The sequence below is a fragment of the Ovis aries genome, chromosome 2 (genome assembly GCF_016772045.2).
Source record: "Ovis aries strain OAR_USU_Benz2616 breed Rambouillet chromosome 2, ARS-UI_Ramb_v3.0, whole genome shotgun sequence".
In the NCBI taxonomy this organism is placed as follows: domain Eukaryota; kingdom Metazoa; phylum Chordata; class Mammalia; order Artiodactyla; family Bovidae; genus Ovis; species Ovis aries.
Window position 1 is genome coordinate 245,092,964 of NC_056055.1, and position 21,988 is coordinate 245,114,951.

At 49.9% G+C, this 21,988-nt stretch overlaps 1 protein-coding gene across 2 annotated transcripts in view; it reads left to right on the forward strand.

Moving 5' to 3' along the window:
* ECE1 (endothelin converting enzyme 1) overlaps positions 1-21,988 on the forward strand; it is a 121,138-nt gene that overhangs the window by 32,912 nt on the left and 66,238 nt on the right. The window contains exon 1 of one of the 2 annotated variants that reach the window (XM_042244639.2): positions 1-21,919. This exon is cut by the window's left edge and continues 24,737 nt beyond it. The exons of the other annotated variant lie outside the window; for it this stretch is intronic. Coding sequence (XP_042100573.1) covers positions 21,733-21,919 — 187 coding nt within the window. The 5' untranslated portion in view covers positions 1-21,732. The remainder of the gene's footprint in view (positions 21,920-21,988) is intronic. 2 annotated transcript variants of the gene reach the window in all.

Consider the following 21,988-nt stretch of genomic DNA (forward strand, 5'->3'; position numbering starts at 1 on the left):
CTGGCCAGTCAGAGTCCTTCCCTGAGACTCTATAATTCAACCGAGAGAAAGAGAAGAGTGCTTTTCTCTAGGGCTCTCAGCTGCCCGGATGCAAGCCTGGCCCTCTTCTGTGGGTTCCAAGGATGTCAGGAGATAAGGACAGGGTACACACAGAGGGAAGGTGAGGGGTGGGAGTAGACGCAGGGAGGGGTGCTCTAGACATCCAGCGCCAGCACTGGCTTTCCTCCCGCCCGAAGTCTGATCCTCCCTCCCTTCCAGGCAGTTGCAAGCCTGGGCATTTGCTTTGTTCCAAAACTCCATACAAGCAGCGTTTCTGTCACTTGTAATCCTGAGGGTTTCCCCGGTGGCTCAGACAGTAAAGAATCTGCCTCCTAACATGGGAGGCTCGAGTTCCATCTCTGGGTTGGGAAGATCCCCTGGAGAAGGGGATGGTTACCCACGTCCAGTATTCTTGCCTGGAGAATCCCATGGACAGAGACGCCTGGTGGACTACAGTCCACGGTGTCATAAAGAGGCAGACACGACTGAGTGACTAACACACACATAGCCTTGAGGGTCCTGACTGAGGGGGCTTCGCAGAGGAGGTGGTGTCTGAGCCGCGTGTTAGAGGAGTTTTTGGATCATCAGCGATGTGAGGTGGCGCCAGGCAGGAGAAGCTGGTGAGAAGAGCCCGCTCATGACCTGCCTGCGGGGCTGGCAGAGCATGAGGCTCAGGCAGCGCCTAATTACATCCTCCTAACAACCCGGCAAGGGCGACGCTGTGATTCTGTCACTTTACAGATGGGGAGACAAAGGCACAGAGTGGTTCAGCAGCTTGCTTATGATCACATCGCCGGCAAACACCAGAGCTGGGGGTTTGAACCTCAGCCGTCTGGCTCCAGAGTTTGTGCTCTCAGAGTAGAAGTGACCACCCTCTAACTGCAACCTAGAGTTCTTTCCGTGGAATGCCACGTCTCATGGCCCAGCGGGGACGCAGTTGCAGCGCCCGCAACTGGGATATGGCCCCAGGACTCCGGAGTCCCAGTGCGGGCTGGGCAGCGGAGAAGAGAGGGAGGGAGGCCCCTGTGGAACCCTCCAGAGGAAGTAAGGTGCTCCCCTGGCCGGCTGCCACCCCAGGCTAGCAGGGAGCTGCAGGCAGGTTCCTGCCAGGTGCCCTGCCGTTTCTGTAAGCTGCGATAATCTCCAGACACGGTGAATGATGGGCTCTGGCTGTGTCTGGCTAAGCCCTTGGCAGGAGGTCAGCGACTTTAAGAAGCTCTGGCTTCTAGCCGAGGTGCTGGAGAGTTATAAAACCGCTTCCAGCCCGGGAGGCCCTGGGCAGGCAGGAAGCGGGGAAGGACTCTGGGCTGCACTTACAGTGGACCCCCCCAGGGATTATCAACCTCAGTCCACAGCTCCAGCCTGCCCCAGGCTCAGGCACCTCCCCTGTGTCAACAGCTTTTTACTGTATACTTACAGAGTTAGGGAGCATCAGCCCCGTATTATAAGTGAAAAGGGTTGAGGCTCAGTGAGGCTTAGTAACCTGCCCAGGGACACCCAGCCAGGTCTCCCAGGTCTCTGTCCAGGGCTCTGAACAGCCTCACTTCTGCCTCTTCGGCCTCATCCCTGATCTGAAGGACGCCAGAGCCCCCTCAGTTCTGCTGGTCTTTCCCCCAAAACACTTCTTCCCTCCGATTCCAGAGAAAGGATCCTTCCCCCGTGAGAGAGTACTTTTCCATTTCTCCACCAGAGGAGCCCCCAGCCCCTGGGAATCCTGCGCAGGTGGGTCTGGGCCAGGGTTGGGGACTAAGGCTTCCACCTGTGCCCCCGTGTCTGGTAGGCCCAGGGGAGCCAATCTTGCTTGTTAGGCTCAAGCTCTGCGGGAGGAAGACTTTCAGTTCAGTTCAGTTCAGTCCCTCAGTCGTGTCCGACTTTGCGACCCCATGTACCACAGCACGCCAGGCCTCCCTGTCCATCACCAACTCCCGGAGTTCACCCAGACTCATGTCCAGTGAGTCGGTGATGCCATCCAACCATGTCATTCTCTGCCATCCCCTTCTCTTCCCGCCTTCAATCTTTCGCAGCATCAGGGTCTTTTCTAATGAGTCAGCTCTTCACATCAGATGGCCAAAGTATTGGGAGTTTCAGCTTCAGCATCAGTCCTTCCAGTGAACACTCAAGACTGATCTCCTTTAGGATGAACTGGTGCCTGGGTTCAAATCCCAAAGTCCACCTCTTAGAACTGATGATCTTGGCTGTAGTCTCTCTGTGCCTCAATTTCCTCACCTTTTAAATGGGGTCAATAATAACGTGTATTGTCGTTTTTGTAAGGATTAAGTAATGCGTTACAAAACACAGTTGTCAGCACAGTAAGCACTGAAAACCTGTTAGGAGCTGTTAGGATAGAGAGTAACTCTTGGCAACAGTGTTTAGTGCCCGACCCCCACCCCGGCCCCGCATTAAACCTCCAGCTCCTCAGAGCCAGGACTTTGTCTCGTTCAGTGACATATCAAGCACGGAGCCAGTTCCTGGCATGCAGTAAGTGCCTAATAAATAGTTGTTGAGTGAATGAACGGGTGGACGGATGAATGCTGGCATTCCCAGCCTCTCAGCGGCTCCGTATGGCTGGATATGGGCGAGGATGGATTTAGGGAAGACGACCTGGGCCAGCCCCAGCTCAGTGCAGAACCGCCCCAACGGTGGGGGCTGTTAGTTTTCCACCCAGGGACTGAAGCTGTACCCCCTACACTGGAAGCTCAGAGTCTTAACCACTGGACCTCCAGGGAAGGCCGCCAGAGCCTCTTCATAAACGAGTCTGTAACAGACAGAAATGTCCTCAACCGCGCCTCCCACCGCGCCCATGCCTCCCTCTTGTTCTAGAATTCAGGGTGAGACTGCTGATCGATCCGTCCCCCTGCAGGTCTCTTCTTGGCTCCTGGGCCTCTGAGCACCCCAAGCGGTGCCCAGTCCCAGGAGGGAAGGGAGAGATTGGTCACCATCTGCACAGACAACACGGAGGCTTTGAGGGGAGGTTTGCTGGAGGCCCTGCGCTGGCAGTGGCCAGAGGCAGAGTTCAAACCCAGGTCTCACCATTTGCTGCTTCTGTTTTATTCATTCATTCACTCGGCTCAGTTACTGAACAGCTACTCTGTGTCAGACGCCGCTCGGTGATCACAGTGCCTGCCCTGGCCGGGGGCCCAGAACTCAGCCCAGCGACATAGCCAGCTACCCCACGCTGTCCCCTGGGGCTCTGTGACATGGAACTGTGCTGCATCTGTGGCTGCTAACCGTGTCTGGCTACTGGGCACTTAAAATGTGACGAGTGCAAATGTGGAACTGAATTCTTTTTAAACAAATTAATTAATTTTAATTGGAGGTTAATTCCTTTACAGTATTGTAGCGGTTGTTGCCATACATTGACATGAATCAGCCATGGGTGTACGTGTGTCCCCCATCCTGAGCCTCCCTCCCCATCCCATCCCTCAGGGTCATCCCAGTCCACCGGCCCTGAGCGCCGTCTCATGCATCGAACCTGGACTGGCGATCTGTTTCACGTACAGTAATATCCATGTTTCAATGCTATTCTCTCAAATCATCCCACCCTCGCCCTCTCCCACAGAGTCCAAAAGCCTGTTCTTTACATCTGTGTCTCTTTTGCTGTCTTGCATATAAGGTCATCGTTACCATCTTTCTAAATGGAATTGAATTCTTAATTTTAACTTCAGTAGCCACATGCGGCTCATGGCTACTGGGTTGGACATTATGGGTGTGACAGTCCTCTGAGGAGCAGTCATTCTTGGCCTTGGATGGTAGGTCTCAGACTCAAACGTGAGCAGGGGGCCCGTGTTGATTTCCCAGGGGGCAGCTTAGGGTCTGTCTCCTTACCCAGTTGTCAGTATATTAAGCTCACAAGTGTTTGCTTCACACCCACAAAGGAGTCAGTCACTCTTTTCTCTGAAATGCAAGACCCTCCGAACCCATCATGCAGTCTTCCCCGTTTTTTTTTTTTTTCCCTTATTGAGGTGTAACTTATATAGAGTAAAATCACACAGTCCAGAAGCAAATGGTTTGACGAGTTTTGACAACTGTCGACACCCGTGTAACCCCAGTGGCATCAAGACAGAAGACACTTCCAGAATATTTCTGCTTTCCCAGACAGCTCCCTCATGCTCCTTTCCAGTAAGTCCTGTCCTCAGAGCAACTGCTGTGCTGACGTCTGTCACCAAAGATTAGTTTTGCCTGTTTTTAAGCCTCACAGCAATCATTTTCACACTTTTGACTGAGACAAGGTTTTAAGAAATATTTCCCTTTGATGGAGACACAAAACACCAGCATGATGAAAAGAGGCAGCTGAACCTGGGTCACAGTGAGGAGGAGACCAGAAAATGGGGAGGGATAGGGGCCCACGGGGGCCTGGGGGTTTGTGGCCGGTCCAGAGGGGGCAGTCGCTCTTCAGCTCGAGCTGGCTGTGGCTACTGGAGAATGTGGGCCCAGAACTTCCAAGTCTTTTTTTCTTTCCCTTCTGCCAAGTCTTTTTTAAAGGAAAGCTGAAAATACTGCTTTTCATGTAAAATCTCCTTAATGTTGGCGTTTTAAAACATGTTACAGGTAATTCACATCTGTGTGTCAGACCTGCCGTGTGGACTGCCGGGATGTGAGTCCTGCCTTGGGCTCATCAGAATGTTAAGTTACCATTCTGTCTGATATTTGTGGAGTGGGCCCTTGGCTTCAGGTCCTGTTCTAAGTACTTGATGTTATTAAGTCCTCTAATCCTCTTAATAATTTATTAATACATCCATTTCACAGATGAGTAAACTGAGCCGCAAGAGGGATTACATGACTCGCCCAAGGTTACAGGGTATTTGGCTGGCACTCAAACCCTGACTGTCTGCTTTCTGAGTCCCAACTTTTAAGCACTACACGTCCTCCCCCTTGAGGAGCGGGGGCGGAAGGCAAAGCCTCCCCGGGGATGGTTATGCCATTCAGGGTGCAGCTTGGCCAGCCAAGAGCACTCCCACCCTGAGTGAGCGACGGATAGAGAGGCTGGGGCCCCACCTGCTGGGCCCACCTGCCCTGGCACAGTCCGTTTTCATGTCCAGGCACCTTGGCTGTCAGCTGGTGGAGCCCCAGTTTTTCAAAGTGCTGGGAAAGCAGCCAGGGGTGGGGCCGGCAGGCTGGAAGCCTGGCTGAGGGTATCTGGGAGCGCTGGGCAAGTGGGGACAGAAGCTGCAGTAAGCTGGCAGGGGGAGGGCCCAGGCCCGGAGGGTGACAGGGCCTTGGAGGAGGTGCCAGCCGCAGGGCAAGCCCGCCGGCCCGTGATCAGGCCAGGCTGCCGCTGCAGGGAGCTGATGACTGCGGTATCCCCATCTGCTGATGCTGTGCTCACACAGGCCTGTCTCCTGGGGAAGGTCAGGAAGGAGAAGGTAGGGATCACAAGGACAGACAAAGCTGCTTTTCCATTCTCCCCTAGTGCTTCCGCAGGGGGGGAAACTGAGGCCTGGAGAGGGCGCCGCCAGGACCCAGACCTGGACTTCCGGCTCTCTTCACTCCATTTGGGTTCATGTTCCTCAGGACCCAGAGCTGTGGGACAAGGAGGTCTGTGGTTGCTGGCAGGCAAGCGTTCCAGAAGCCTGAGGCACGTGCCAGAGTGTCTGTGTCACTGAGCCAGGGCCGGCCCTGTTTTAAAGAAGCTTTAGCCATTATTTCTTTTTTCTCCAGTTTGATCATCACACCTGCTTCTGGGAGGTGTACTCTTATTACCCCCGGTATTACTAGTGAGAAAGCCAGTGCTCGGAGAGGTAGACATCCCTGCCAGGAAGCTGGTGGGTTGAGCGAGTGATGTCTGTCGAGTGCTCGCCGCCGTTCTGGTACACAGCAAAGGGTCATGTGCTTATGGGCCGGAACAGGGGTGAGGGGTGCGGGGGCAGGACTGGGCAAGGAGGACCTCCTGCATAAGGTAACACGGACTGGGCTTTGGGGAGCTCAGCCTCTCAGGCAGCTGGTTCCCCTAAGGTCAAGGATGCTTCCTGAATAAGACCAAAATACCACGTAACGTGGTTGGTACCCCAGAGCCCTCACAAACCTTCCAGCAACCCACCCCCACACACACAGGGGAGCCCTCCGGGTCTGGCTCCAGGTCTTGTGCATTTTGAAGGAGCAGCCTGACCTTGAGGCCCTCTTGTCACCTCTCTGAGCCTCAGTTTCCTCATCTGTCGAATGGGTACAGTGCTACCTACCATGCAGGGTTGGGATGAGGGCCTGGCATATGATAGGTGCTCAGTAAACAGGCATCACAGAATCTCTGGGAAACACCTATTGAATCGAATTGAACTTTTAAGGACAGAGGACAGACATATTCCAAGTGTAGCCCAGGACAGCTTGATCCACGCTTTAGTGCAGAACCAAAAAAATCATTAACTATCGCTTTTGAGGGTCATGTTTTAGAGGGTTAAGAGGAGCCACTCAGCCCTCTTCAGCTATGTCTACACTAGAAGAAAGCACGAGGGAGCAAGTTTGTCATTAGTTCCCCCACGCCCCCACCCAAGAGCAGCAAACACTGCCTGAGCGTTTACTGTGTGCCAGACACACGCTAAACCCTTCCTTTGTGTCATCACTTTATACAGGAGGCAGTGGGCTTGGTAACCCTGGACCCTCCACCAGCGCGTGGTGGCACTGAGATCTGAACCGGCGTAATCTGCCTCCAGACTCTGTTCTTAGGAATGGAAAATAATCTACCAGAAACGTGCAAATATTCACTGGGGGCAATCTTTCACATTTCCAAAGCCTGCACATGCACATGACTCCCTCTGCTCCTGGCGTTGCTAGAGGAGGATGGTGTTTTTATGCCCGTCTTACAGTTGAGAAGGCTGAGGCCCAGAGAGGTGGTGCGGGTTGACCGAGGCTGGAATGTGGGTCCATCCCCCTGGTTCCAAGTCCTGTGCTCTTTCTCCTGCTTCTCAGTCACCTGTTGGGGAGACAGTCTAACCTGAGTGGTGACAGCCAGCAGCCCCGTGGGCTCTGCCATCACTGTGGTCCAGCCTGTCCCATCGCCACCATGGATGGGACACCCTCACTGGGCAAGCACCGTTCCAGCCCCAGACACCATTTCCTACATCCATATCACTTTGATATCAGAGCTGTAGAGCTGCTAGTTCTCAGAGAGAAACAGAGATGAGGGATTTGCAAATTCCATTCCGCGGAAGCCGTGAGGAGAGCAGACCTAGGGTCAGGATGCGGGGTCACTGAGTGCATGAGTGGCAGCTCCTCTCTCTGTTTTGTATTTTGGGTTGCAATGTTAAGTTTTCAAAAGCAAATGGCTTGACGGGACCCAGGCCCATGCACCAGCAGGCCAGGAGCCCTTGCACGAGGCGGGGCCTGGCAGCCAACTGGACCCCCACCTACCAGTGTGCCCATAGTAACTGGCTCTACCACACCGAAGGGCTCACACAGGGGGCACCATATGGCTCTGGGGGCTAGTGGGGCATGTTCTGTTGACGTATAGGATGTCTCCTGTAACAGGCCACCTTGTCAAAGACTGGGAAATGTAATCAACCTACCTAATACATGGAAATAAAAACAAAAAATAGGCAAAGCAAGGCAACAGAGGAATATGTTCCAAGGTAAAACCCCAGAAAGAAAAACAAAGGGAGCGCTCAGTCGTGTCCTACTCTTGCGATCCCACGAACTGCAGCCCACCGGGCTCCTCTGTCCATGGGATTCTCCAGGCAAGAATACTGGAGTGGGCTGCCATTCCCTTCTCCAGGGAATCTTCTCAACCCAGGAATTGAACCCAGGCCTCCCTCATTGCCAGCAGATGCTTTACCGACGAACCCCAGAGGAAGACCTAAATGAAACGGAGATAGGCAGTCTATCCAATAAAAAATTTAAGGAAATGGTCATAAAGATGTTCAATAAATATGGGAGAAGAATGGATGAACACAGAAGTTTAAGAAAGAATTAGAAAATAGAGGAACCAAATAACTGAACAATACGATTGTTGTTCAGTCACTAAGTTTTGTCCGACTCTGTGACTCCATGGACTGCAGAACACCATGCTCCCCTCTCCTTCACTGTCTCTTGGAGTTTGCTCAGATTCATGTCCATTGAGTCGGTGGTGCTGTCTAACCATCTCATCGTCTGCCACGCTGTTCTCCTTTTGCCTTCCATCTTTTCCAGCATCAGGGTTTCTTCCAATGAGTCAGCTCTTTGCATCAGGTGGCCAAAGTAGTGGAGCTTCAGCTCCAGCATCAGTCCTTCCAGTTAATATTCAGGGTGGATTTCCTTTAGGATTGACTGGTTTGATCTCTTTGTAGCCCAAGGGACTCGCAAGAGTCCTCCAGCACCACATTTCAAAAGCATTAATTCTTTGGCACTCAGCCTTCTTTATGGTCCAACTCTCATATCCATACCTGACCACTGGAAAAACCATAGCTTTGACTATATGGACTTTTGTTGGCAAAATGGTGTCTTTGCTTTGTAACATGCTGTCTAGGTTTGTCATAGCTTTCCTTCCAAGGACCAAGTGTCTTTTAACTTCATGGCTGCAGTCACCGTCCACAGTGATTTTGGAGCCCAAGAAAATTAAATTTGTCACTGCTTCCACTTCTCCTTCCATTTGCCATGAAATGATGGGACTGGATGCCATGGTCTTAGTTTTTTAAATGTTGAGTTTTAAGCCAGCTTTTTCACTCTCATGAAACCTCATCAAGAGACTCTTTAGTTCCTCTTCACTTTCTGCCATTAGAGTGATATCTGCCTATCTGAGGTTATTGGTATTTCTCCCAGCAACCTTGACTCCAGCTTGTGCCTCATCCAGTCCGGCATTTCGCATGATGTACTCTGCATATAAGTGACAGGGTGACAGTATACAGCCTTGATGTACTCCTTTCCCAGTTTTGAACTAGTCAACTGTTCCATGTAAGGTTCTAACTGTTACTTCTTAACCTGCTTACAGATTTCTCAGAGACAGGTAAGGTGGCCTGGTATTCCAATCTCTTAAAGAATTTTCCAGTTTGTTGTGACCCACACAATCAAAGGCTTTAGTGTAGTCAATGAAGCAGAGTAGGTGTTTCCCTGTAATTTCCTTGCTTTCTCTGTGATCCAGTGAATGCTGGCAATTTGATCTCTGGTTTGTCTGCCTTTTCTAAACCCAGCTTGTACATCTGGAAGTTCTCAGTTCACGTACTGCTGTAGTTTACCTTGGAGGATTTTGAGCATAATCTTACTGTATGTGAAATGAGTGTAGTTGTGTGGTAGTTTGAGCATTCTTTGGCGTTACCCTTCTTTGGGATTGGAATGAAAACTGACTTTTTCCAGTCCTCTGGCCACTGCTGAGTTTTCCAGATTTGCTGACATATTGAGTGCAGTACAAAACCAGCATCATCTTTTAGGATTTTAAATAGCTCAGCTGGAATTCCATCACCTCCATTAGTTGTAGTAATGCTTTCTAAGGCCCATTTGACTTCATACTCTGGATGTCTGGCTCTCGGTGAGTGACCACACCATCATGGTTATCTGGGGCATTAAGACCTTTTTATATAGTTCATCTGTATATTTTTGTCACCTCTTCTTAATCTCTTCTGCTTCTTTTAGGTCCTCGCCATTTCTCTCTTTTATCATGCCTATCCTTTCATGAAATATTCCCTTGATATCTCCGATTTTCTTGAAGAGAGCTCTAGTATTTTCCATTCTATTGTTTTCCTCTACTTCTTTGCACTGTTCATTTAATAAGGCCTTCTTATCTCGTCTTGCTATTCTCTGGAACTCTGCATTCAGTTGGGTATATATTTCCCTTTCTCCTTTGCTTTTAAAGTGGAACAATACAATAACCAGAGTTAAAAATGAGCTAGAAGGAATCAACAATAGATTAGATGCAACTAGAGAGTAGCTCCTGCTCACCATCACCAGACAAGAGACCACACAGCAAGAAAGACCCAGTACAGCTCCCTCCCCCAGAAAACCCTGAGAAAAATATTAACAAATTGAATCCAACAATACATTAGAAGGATCATACACCATGATTAAGTGGGATTTATCCCAGGAATACAAGGATGGTTCAATATTTGCAAATCATTCAATGTTATACATCAAATTAACCAACTGAAGAATAAAAATCATATGATAATCTCAATAGAGCATAAAAAACTTTTGGCAGAATTCAACATCCATTTATGATATAAAAAAAAATCTCAACAAAGTGAGTATAGAGGGACCACGCTGCTGCTGCTAAGTTGCTTCAGTCGTGTCCGACTCCGTGCAACCCCATAGACGGCAGCCCACCAGGCTCCCCATCCCTGGGATTCTCCAGGCAAGAACACTGGAGTGGGTTGCCATTTCCTTCTCCAATGCATGAAGTGAAAAGTGAAAGTGAAGTCGCAGAGTCATGTCCGACTCTTCGGGACCCCATGGACTGCAGCCTTCCAGGCTTCTCTGTCCATGGGATTTTCCAGGCAAGAGTACTGGAGTGGGGTGCCATCGCCTTCTCCGAGAGGGACCATATCTCAGTATAATAAAAGACGCATATGACAAGCCCACTGCTAACATCATACTCAGTGGTGAAAATCTGAAAGTGTTTCCTCTAAGATCAGAAACAATACCGAATACCTACTCTCACCACTTTTATTCAACATAGTATTGGGAGTCCTAGCCACAGCAGTCAGACAAGAAAAAGAAGAGGAATCCAAACTGGAAATCCAAAGGAATAAGGCAGATGACATAACACCATATATAGAAAATCCTGAAGATCTCATTTAAAAAAAAATTAAAACCAATAAATGAATTTAGTAAAGTTTCATGATACAAAATTAATATTAAGTAATCTATTGTGTTTCTGTGCAGTAACAATGAATTATCAGAAAAAGAAATTAAGAAAACAACCCTGTTTACAATTGCATCCAAAAGTAAAATACCTAGGAATAAACTTAACCAAGGTAGTGAAAGATCTGTACACTAAAAACTGTAAGACACTGATGAAATAAATTGAAGAAGACACCCAAAATACACCATGCTTATGCACTGGAAGAATTACTGTTCTTAAAATGATCATACCACTCCTGTAAAGCAATATACAGGTTCAGTGAAATCCCTATCCAAATACCAGTGGCATTTTCACAGAACTAGGACAGATAATTCTAAAATTGGTCTTGAAATACAAAAGACCCCCAAATAGTCAAAATAATCTTGGGGAAAAAAAGCGCAAAACTAAAGATGTCATCCTCTCTGACTGCAAACTATAACAAAGCTACAGTAATCAAAACAATATGATACTGATGCAAATCCAGACGCACTGATCAATGGAGCAGAGTTGAGAGTCCAGAAAGAAGCCCACACTTACACGGTCAATTAATCTCTGACAAAGGAGGCGAGAATACACAGTGGGGGAAAAGACAGCCTCGTCCATGAACAGTGTTGGAGAACTGGACATGGCAAAAGAATCAAGCTGGACTACTTTCTCACACACTGTGTACAAAAATAAACTCAAAATGTATTGAATATTTAAATGTAAGACCTGAGACTATAAACCTCCTAGAAGAAAACATAGGCAGTATGCCCTTTGACATTTTTTTAGGAGTATTCTTTGCATCCGTCTCCTCAGGCATGGGGAACAAAAGTAAATAAACAGTTGGGAACACATCAAGTGAAAAGCTTTTGCACAGTCAGTGAAACCACCAGTAAAATGAAAAGGCAGCGTACTGAATGGGAGAAAATATTTGCATATGATATATCTGATAAGTTAATACCAAAATATATCAAGAACTCATACAACTCAACATTAAAAAAGCAACAACCAGGCTTAAAAAATGAGCAGAGGGCCTGAATGGTCATTTTTCCAGAGACACGTAGCTGGTTAACTGACACACGAGAAGAACGCCCAACAGCACTAACCATCAAAGAACTGCAAATCAGAACCACCGTAAGGCATCACTTCATACTTGTCAGGATGACTTTTATAGAAAAGGCAACAAATAAACATTGGCAAGGATGTGGAGCAAAGGGAACCTTTGTGCGCTGTTAGTGGGAATATAATTTGGTGTAGCCTCTATGAAAAATAGTATGAAGGTTCCTCAAAAAATTAAAAATAGAACTACAGTGTTATCCACTCCTGGATAGTTTTCTGAAGAAAACAAAAACACTAATTTGGAAAAGATATATGCACTTTAATGTTCATTGCAGCATTATTTGAAATATCAAGATATGGAAGCAACCTAAGTACCCATTGACGGTTGGATGGATAAAGAATATGGGGCACATATGTATGCATATGTGTATATAAATTTATGTATATATATAACGGGATATTACTCATGCCTTAAAAATGAAATCTTGCCATTTGTGACAGCATGGATGGACCTAGAGGGTATTCTGCTCAGTAAAATAAGTCAGATAGAGAAAGACAAAACAGTGTGATTTTACTTACATACAGAATCTTTCAAAAAATGAATAAATGTATCCCAAAGAGGCTGAGCCCTAGATACAGAGAGCACAGAGGTGGTCTGCTCATACAGAGGGGAGGCATAGGGGAAATGAGTGAGACAGGTGAGGGGGATTCATAGTACGAATTTGCAGTGACAAATGAGTCTGGGGGATGAAGTGTGTAACGTGAGGAATAGTCAATAACATTGTGATAATTTTGCATGGTGACTGATGTTAACTAGACTTACTATGATGATCATTTTGCAACGTATAGAAATATCAAGTCATTATATTGTAGGAACTAGTAATAACAGCGTTTGGGTCAATTATACTTTGAAAATATTAAAATAAAATTAGATGTGTTAACTAAAAATAACAGTAGTAAATAAAGGACTCTACAGGGCTAAAAATACATATGCTTTCAAACCGCTGTTTAAATCCAGTAACCACTTCCCCATTTTACAGATGGAAAAACTGACTCCAAAACATGTGCTTTTCCCATAAATGATGATAATATTCAGGCATGTTCCAAGTTTCTTAACTTACTTAACCCTCACAACCCTGAGGGCAGTAGTTGTCTCCATCTTACTGGTGAGGACCCTGAGGCTCAGGTGGTTAAGGGCCCTACCTCCCAAGTTCACACTTTCAGCCACTCCCAGCCTGACAGGCATACCTCTTTTTGTCTTAGAGAAGGAAAACCACTTGCCGAGGCCCAGGGTGAGGCAGTGTCAGAAATGGGTCCAGAATATAGATCTTCTGACTCCCAGCGGCAAGCCCTGGTTATCTCCCACGGTCCAGGACATCTCTGGACTGGAGACGGAGATGAGCCAGGCCTGTATGGAGCCTGGCTCTGTTCTTCACTGGCTGTGTGACTTTGCCCAAGTGAACGGACCTCTCTGAGCCTGTTCCCTCTCCCTCGCAAAGGAGTGATAGGGCCACATCCTGGAGTTTATCATGAGATCTAAACAGGATCATCCACATGAGTAAGTCTGCCCAGGGCCTGGCGCAAGCCGAGAGCCCTGGCCACCCTCAGTTCAGGGATCCCCAAAGCTTCCTGCCCCACCCGCCTCCTCCCTGCCCTCTCCCCAGCCCTCTCCCGCCCACCTGTGGAACACAGACACTAATTACAACTATTTCCACAAACCGCTTCCTGCTTGAGCCTGATCACTAGGCGGCTCCGTCATCACCATTATAAATGTCACTAAGTGAGACGGATTAACTTTGTCCTAGGTTTTATGTGATTAGATCAGCAATTGCTCAGGCACGCTTGGTCTTCCCAGTCTGAGACTTACCCAGCCTGGTCATCCTGCACAGCTTAGGGCCTGCTCCTGTCAGCCTCAATACCTGATGGCTTGGTGATAACAGTGGGCAACTCGGCCCCTGCAACTTCCCTGGTGGGCCTGTGGATAAGACTCCGTGCTTCAGATGCAGGGCATGCGGGTTTGATCCCTAATCAGGCAACTAAGATCCCACGTGCCGCACTGTACAACCAAAAAAAAAAAGAACTGGACAACTCAGGCCCTTTGACCTGACCTAGAGGTGGGGCCTAAAGCGGTAAGGATGGAGCAGGTTGGTGCTGCCGTCATATTTGTCATAATGGCAAAACCACGGGCTTTGCAAATAGATACATTTGGGCTGCAGCCTAGGCTTTGTTAGTTACGAGCTGTGTGACTCTGGGGCAAGTTGCTGACCCTTCTTATACTACAGTTGTTTTACACTGTGTAATTGGGAGTTAAAGTTAAATTACACTGTGTAATGTCAAGTTAAAGCATGGTGCCTGGCATGTCATGGGTCCTCCTAGTTCCTCCCCTTCCCATCTTCCATCATCTTCAGTGTGAAGAGCCAGCCCTTTCTGAGCCCTGCCCACACAGTAACATCTCCTGAACTCTGCTCCTCTGTGAGGCACTGGACTTTAGGCATCTTATTTAAGGCATATAAAGACCCTGGGGGTTCCCAGGAGGCGCTAGTGGTAAAGAGCCTGCCTGCCAGCGCAGGAGCTGAAAGAGACACGGGTTTGATCCCTGGGCCAGGAAGATCCCTTGGAGGAGGAAAAGGCAACCCACTCGTCTTCTTTCCTGGAGAATCACACGGACAGAGGAGCCTGGCGGGCTGCAGTCCGCAAAGAGCCGGTCGTGACTGAGTGACTTAGAACACACGTAGCACACAAAGACCCTGGGCTTCCCTGGTGGCTCAGACGTAAAGAATCTGCCTGCAGTGCAGGAGACCTGGGTTGATCCCTAGTTGTAGAAGATCCCCTGGAGAAGGGAGTGGCTACCCACTCTAGTATTCTTGCTTGGGAAATCCCATGGACAGAGAGGCCTGGTGGGCTACAGTCCAAAGGGTCACGAAGGGTTGGACACGACTGAAGTGACTTACTTAGCAGGCTTGCATAAAGACCCTATGAAGCAGATATCACAATCATTTGATTGCAGAGAAAATGAAAGTACAGAGAGCTCTGTCAAGGTCACACAGCTGCAGTTGGCTGCTGGTCACTCTGTTGGGATGAGATGCTAGAAGCCTGTGTAGCTGCCTTCAGGGATCACAGTAAAGTCCGAGAAGGCTGCCTGTAGGAAGATGCATCTGAAGTGAGGGGTTAGACAGGGGAAGGAGGAGAGGAAAAGCCTCCCAGACAGGAGACCATGGATATGCCAAGGCCTGGAAGAGAAACCACAGTGTGTTTAGGGGCCCAACTCTTCCTATTTTACTGAGGTTCAGGTGTCAGTGGGAGGCTGGAGAGGATCCAGGAGCAGCCTGAGAGGTGGGCAGAGGCTGGGAACCCCACCAGGACTCACGCTGTCTCCTGCCAGTTCCAGGGAACCTTCATGAGAAGGAGGAGAGTGGCTGGATCATATCAGTTAGTCTAAACAGTTCTGCTGGAGCCAGCTTGGGGGCGGAGGACTCGGGGGAGTCAGGGGTTCTAAACCAGGGACGGCTTCCAGGCAGAGGAGGAGCAGAACCAAGTGGGCCTGGACAGAGGGGCAGAGATGGAGGCAGGCAGGTGGGGTGAAGAGAGGTGAGGTAGGAGCCTTGCAGAGGGGCTGGGCAGTCAGCAGGATGGTAGCAGCCTGTGTCGAGGAGTCAAGAAAAGGCTGCCGGCCAGGCTGGACTCAGGTGTGGGCTGGCCGCCTCGGCAGGCTCTGGGGCGCAGTCCCCTGGCAACACAGGTGAGGGCTCTCAGTGCCTCCCGGGGCCCCCGGGCAGGTGAGTCAACACCAGGCCAAGTGGGTGAGTGTTTTCCAGCTCCTGCATGTGTGGGCTGGCCCCCGGCTGCCAGCATGTTAGGGGGAGCCCAGCCTGGGACTCTGGTCCCAGACAAGGGTGACTGACTCATTGACTGGCAGAGCTGTAGCCTTCTCCCTGGAGGTGGTGAGCAGCCATGTAAGCTCTGTGCCCTTGACCTTCCAGTCTAACTCACCTTTAGGCCTCCCTGAACTCCTAACTGTCCCCTTGTTCCCGCTCACCTTCCCCCTCCATGCTCAGGCCTCCAGCCCCACCCGGCCTAAAGTGCAATCTCTCCCCCCAACCCTAGCCCAGGTTGTATTCCTCTATTTCCCACGTCTCAGACGGGCAGCATGTCATCTCCAAAAGAAGTTGACCTAGAGAGTCAGGCCCCAGGGTAGCATGAGGAAAGAGGAAGTGGATCTTGGAGGGTCAGGAGGATCCGGGTTAGAGTCCCAGCTCTGCCTGAAGGGCAAGCTGCTTCCTTCCTCTGTCCTCATCCTCTTCGTCCGTGAAACCGGTCCCTGCGTTCCACAGGGTGATGCAGCGTGAGACACAAATGAGACCACGGTATAAAAGAGCCTTGAGAATCGGGTGGCACTGGGCTTTTGGTGATGTCAACAACTTTTTATTCTGTTTTAGGGAGCAGCTAATTTTTTTTTTAATAAACATTTTATTTTAGAGCCGTTTTAGATGTATAGCATCATTGGAAAGATTGAAGAGAGTTCCTTTATATCCCATACCTGGTTCCCCTATTATTTATATATGACATGGAACATTTGTCACTATTAATGAACTAACATTGATACATTGCTACTAACTAAAGTCTTTTATGCCTCTTTTTTTTGGCCTTGCTCTGTGGGATCCTAGTTTCTGGACCAGAGATGGAATGAACCCAAGCCCCCTGCACTGGGTGCATGGCATCCCAACTACTAGCCCACCAAGGAAGTCCCTTAATTTGTCTTTCTTTTTAATTTCAGGGTTTTTTTTGGCCATGGCACATGGCTTGTGGGATCTTAGTGCCCCAACTAGGGATTGAACCCTGAGTCACAGCATTGGAAGCACCGAGTCTTAACCACCTGACTGCCAGGGAATTCCCTCGGTTTTCTTGAAGTTTCTGCCTAAGGTCCTTTTTCTGTTCTAGGGGCCCACCGAGCATGTGCTGTGCTTAGTCGCTCAGTTGTGTCCAACTATTTGAGACTGTAGCCCACCAGGCATCTCTGTCCATGGGGATTCTCCAGGCAAGAATACTGGAGTGGGTAGCCTATCCCTTCTCCAGGGGATCTTCCCAACCCAGGAATCAACCCGGGGTCTCCTGCATTGCAGGCAGATTCTTTACCAGCTGAACTACCAGGGTAGCCCCCACCCCCCGGCCAAGCATACCCCATTACGTTTAGTTGCTATGTCTCCTCAAGTTCATCTTGACTGTGGCCATTGCTTTGGGGAGGAAAGCACAGAGGTAAAGTACCATTTGCATCCCATCATGTCAGGAGTACATCCTATCCTTTGGTAATTTGACTTATCATTGTAGACATTAGCCTTGATCACCCAGGAAGACGGTTGCTTTTGCCTTGAGTATGGCAGCAGAGCGAGATTCACAACCAGTGTTAACTGAGCCAAGGCCAAGGTCAGAAACCTTGGACGGGTGCAGAAGCAAATGGGAAAGCTGAGGAAGGAGAATAAACAAGAGCAGTTTATCAGGCTGCAGTGCTTCCCCCAGGTGCCAGGCCACTTGGGGATGGGATGCTCGGTGCCAGGCAGTTCGTTTCAGCTCATTAAAGCTTTTCAGGGACTCCCCTCGTGGTCCAGTGGCTAAGACTCCACACTCCCAACGCAGGGAGCCTGGGTTCAATCCCTGGTTGGGGAACTAGATCCCACATGCCACAACTAAGAGTTCATATGCTGCAACTAAGACCAACGCAGCCAAATAAATAGATTTGAAAAAAAATCTTTATACTGAACCAGTTTATAGATGAGGAAGCCGAGGCCTTAGGAGGGAAATGACATGGTCACATGATCCAGGGAACCTGGGTTTGGGCCCAGGTCTGTCTTACTGCTTCTTTCCTGCTGTTGAATAAATACATCGAAGCTGCAGTCCCAGGAGAATCGAGTTAGGGCAGGGATGTTTCGTGATGCAGGTTGTTTCAAATTCACTTTATTCCAGAAAGGATTCATGATGGGCTGCGACTGAAACACATTCAATCAAATGATACACAGTAGAAATGAAAAATCAGGAGCAGAGAAAATAGGGCAGAAAGTATGGGCACAGACAAAGATGAACTTAAAGGCCAGAAAAGTGCTTGCTTTGGCTGTGAGGTTCCTCAGCTAATTCCTGCGATTCTTCTTATCAAAGAGCTAAGAAGCGGTTCACTCCTCTGTAAATTTAGAAAGGACTTAATCACATGGAGGGACTTCCCAACGGGTCCAGTGGCTAAGACCCTGCACTCTCAGTGCGGGGAGCCTGGGTTCGATCCCTGGTCAAGGAACTAGATCCCACATGCCACAACTAACGGTTCTTATTTGCTGCCACTAAAGATCCTGCAAGCTGCCGTTGGGACAAGATCTCCAGTGTGGCAACGAAGGCCTGGCACAGCCAAATGAATAAATACTTAAAACAAGAAAGAAATTAATCACGTGGAAATTTCTCAGTGAAGACACTGAGCAATGTTTCAGATCACGTAACAGTAGCAGTAGCTGTTACCTGGTGTCATCTTCAGGTAAAGTGAAGTGAATGTTGCTCAGTCGTGTCTGACTCTTTGCGACCCCATGGACTGTAGCCTAACAGGCTCCTCCATTCATGGGATTTTCCAGGCAAGAATACTGGAGTGGGTTGCCATTTCCTTCTCCAGGAGATCTTCCCAACCCAGGGATTGAACCCGGGTCTCCCGCTTTGTAGGCAGACACTTTACCATCTGAGCCACCAGGGAAGTCGTCTTCAGGAGTGATGGCATGTATTTACTGTATGCTCCTTGCCCAAATTTGTCCTATTTGAATTTTACTTGTCATCAAGCAATGCCACCCTGTTTCTTCTTCACTGAAGTCAGTTGCCTTTGCCCGAGTGAAAATCTTGGATACAAATTAACCAGTTATCTATATACCAGGTTTCTGTGCTGGATGGAGGGAAATAACGTAATTGTTGCCCATCCCCCAGGTCCATCCCTGCAATGCAGACACCTGGACAAAGGCCTGAATGAAATGCAACTACTGTGCTTGGGGTACACCAGAGGGATGGGCATAATTCCCTCTGAGTTGGGAGAAAGGGGGGACTTCCTGGAGGAAGAGGTAGGCTAGACGTGGAGATCAGTAGCTGTGGTGGAGACAGCATGGTCTTTTGTATTTTTTGGCGGCATCAAGTCTTTGTTAGTTGTGGCACGTGGGATCTAGTTCCCTGACCAAGGATCAAACCCAGGCCCCCTGCATTGGGAGTGTAGACTCTTAGCCACTGGACCACCAGGAAAGTCCCAAGAGGGGGCCTCGGGAAAGAGAGTATCAGTCATAGGTCCCTTAAGGGTGGGGAGCAAGTGCTACCCCCTCAGCTTACAGCCTGGGGCCTGACAGACGTCATGAACTCAGCAAACTCCTTTTGGGAGGTCAGCACCCACATGGATAGCACGGGGGTCAGGGTGACGGCCATACACCCGAGAGGTGTGTGGAGGGTGAGTCTGGGGAGTCAGGTTTGGGCCAGTTCAGGGGAGCCCTTGCATGTCAAGCTGAGGAGTTTGGGTTTTGTTTTTCAGGCAGTGGGGATCAATTGGAGGCTTCTGAGCCCCGTGTCTTATAAGTAGTGATGGTACAAATAGTAACAGGGAACGCTTGGTGGAGATATGCTGTGTGCCCAGCACTGTTCTAAGCACTTTATTTATTTGTAAGTTTTAGATTTTTAAAATCTTTATTTCGGGCTGCGCTCTTCGTTGCTAGGCACGGGCTTTCTTTAGTTGCAGTGAGCAGGGACTGTACTCTTTGCGGTATGCGGGCCTTATTGCAGCGGCGTCTCTCACTGAGGTGGGTGGGCTCTGGGGAATGCAGCCTTCAGTAGTTACAGTGCACAGACTTGGTTGCTCCGCAGCATGTGGAATCTTCCCAGACCACGAATCGGACCCATGTGCCCTGCATGGGCAGGCGAATTCTTAACCATTGGACAGCCAGAGAAGTCCCTAAGCACTCCATATTAACTAAGTGTCGCAACAGTCCTATGAGGGAGGTGCCATTATTCTCATCCCCATTTTATACATGAGACTGCTGAGGAGGAGAGTCTGAGTCACTTGTCCAGGCTCATACAGCTGGGACATGGCATTAGTGAGGATCTGAACTGAAGCTTGGAACTAGAGCTTTTCCTCACTCTATTAGTGTCCTTGTTAAACATAAGTATTTAATTAACATAAAACATGGAGAAGGAACTGGCAGGCCACTCCAGTGTTCTTGCCTGGAGAATCTTGTGGACAGAGGAGCCTCATGCGCTGCTGTCCATGGGGTCTCGCAGAGTCAGCAGCAGCAGCAACATAAAACATGAGTGTGTATTAGGCGGGCTTCCCAGGTGGTGCCAGTGGTAAAGAATCCACCTACCAGTGCAGGAAGTGAAGTGAAAGTCGCTTAGTCATGTCCGACTCTGATCTTCTCAACCCAGGGATCAAGCCCAGGGCTCCTGTATTGCACGCAGATTCTTTACCCTCTGAGCCACCAGGGAAGCCAGTTGCAGGAGACACAGGAAACAGGTTCAGTCCCTGGGTCAGGAAGACCCCCTGGAGAAGGGAGTGGCTACCCACTCCAGTATTCTTGCCTGGAAAATTCCACGGGCAGAGGAACCTGGAGGGCTACAGTCTGTGGGCTTACATAGAGTCAGACATGACTGAACACACATACACATAAGGATTGAACAGATCTCAACTAATTCCTGGCACAAAAGGCAAGAACCGATGGGGGCTCTGGCCATAGGGCAGTGTCTCTAAGAAGCGGAGACTTAGAATGTGAAAACAACTTGTGGGCTGTGGTCAGGGAGTCCCAAGCCTCCGAATTTCACCGAATTTCACTCACAGCTGCTCTTTTTTTTTGCCTCTGACGAGCTCTCAGTTTCTTGGAAGATCCCCCGCCTTTGGGCAAACCAACACAGAAGTCATCGGAGTGACTGACATGGTTAGGAAAGATGGCCCAGTGAGGTCACACCCGGTGCCGCTGAGCCTGGAGGCCTTTGTCATCAGAAACACAGGAGCGTTTACAGCACTTCTCATTTCTGTTTCAGCCCAGGCCTTTGATTTCCACAGGGCGGGGTTTCCAGAGCTGGGACCATCACACCCTCCATCTGTCTGTCTTTCATCACCTTGTGTGTGATGGATCTGGGGACCGTGGTTCCCACTGCTCCACTCCTGGCCTCCTCCCAGCCCTTCTCACGAACTCCAGGCCCTCACTTCTCATCCACCGCTCAGCGGGGCCGGGAGAGGAGCGTGCAGATCAAGGCAGCATCTCCCCACAAAGCCGCAGTTGTCCGTCCATTTCCCTAAAGTTCCCTGGCTTGGGGGTGTCCCCACGACCACAGACGAGGCTGTTAGGAAGCACAGCCCTGGTTGGCCTGCCACTCAGTGTCCCTGAAGTCCATGCCGTCCCCGCCTGGAGCAGCAGCTCTCCTTCTGCAAAGATCAGGAGGCCCCACAGTCCAGGTCCTGCTCTGCCCGCGTGAGCTGAGTGCCTGAGGTTCTCTGGAGGCGGTGCGGTGGGCTGGGGCAGCCAGGACTCCCATCCCGGTTCTCTGACTCTCTAGCCAGGGAGGGGACCTGTGGGAGGGCTGGGGGAGACTGGGAGGGGGGTGCCGCCTCCCCCATCCTCAGTCTCCTCTGCCAAGTGGAAGTGGGAGGTGGAGATCCCACCGCAGGGTGGGCTTCCCAGGGTCAGGAGGGATACAGATGCCTGGGGCCCAGCGGCTCAGCGTCAGCGTTGTTCTGCCCAGTCCCTCTCCGTGCCTGGCCCCCTCCCACATCTCCCATGAAAGAGAAGTGATACCTGCCAAGGCCGGGGCTTTGGTGGGTGTGGGGACCCAACAAGACAGTGATCGGAGGGCCCCACCCAGAACCGGGCGGGTAAGAGACAGGGCTGCCCCCACCCAGCGCTGCCCCCCCCGCCCCCGTCATTGGAATGCCACCTGGTGACTGGGGCCCACAGTGCTCCCCACGGAGCAGCGAGGCTAAGCCATTCCCACTTCCGAGTCGGGTTCAGTTTTACTCCCCGGCCCCGGGGCAGGCAGCATCTCGAGAAGGGCCCCTCATCTTTTGTGTGCTGAAAAATAAACAGCTCTCGGTCTCCTCGGATTTCTACTCCAGAGGTAGGTGATCTTCCCTGGTCATCCCTGCATGGACAGGCCGGCCTCGGCCCGTGGGATGGGCTGCCAGCC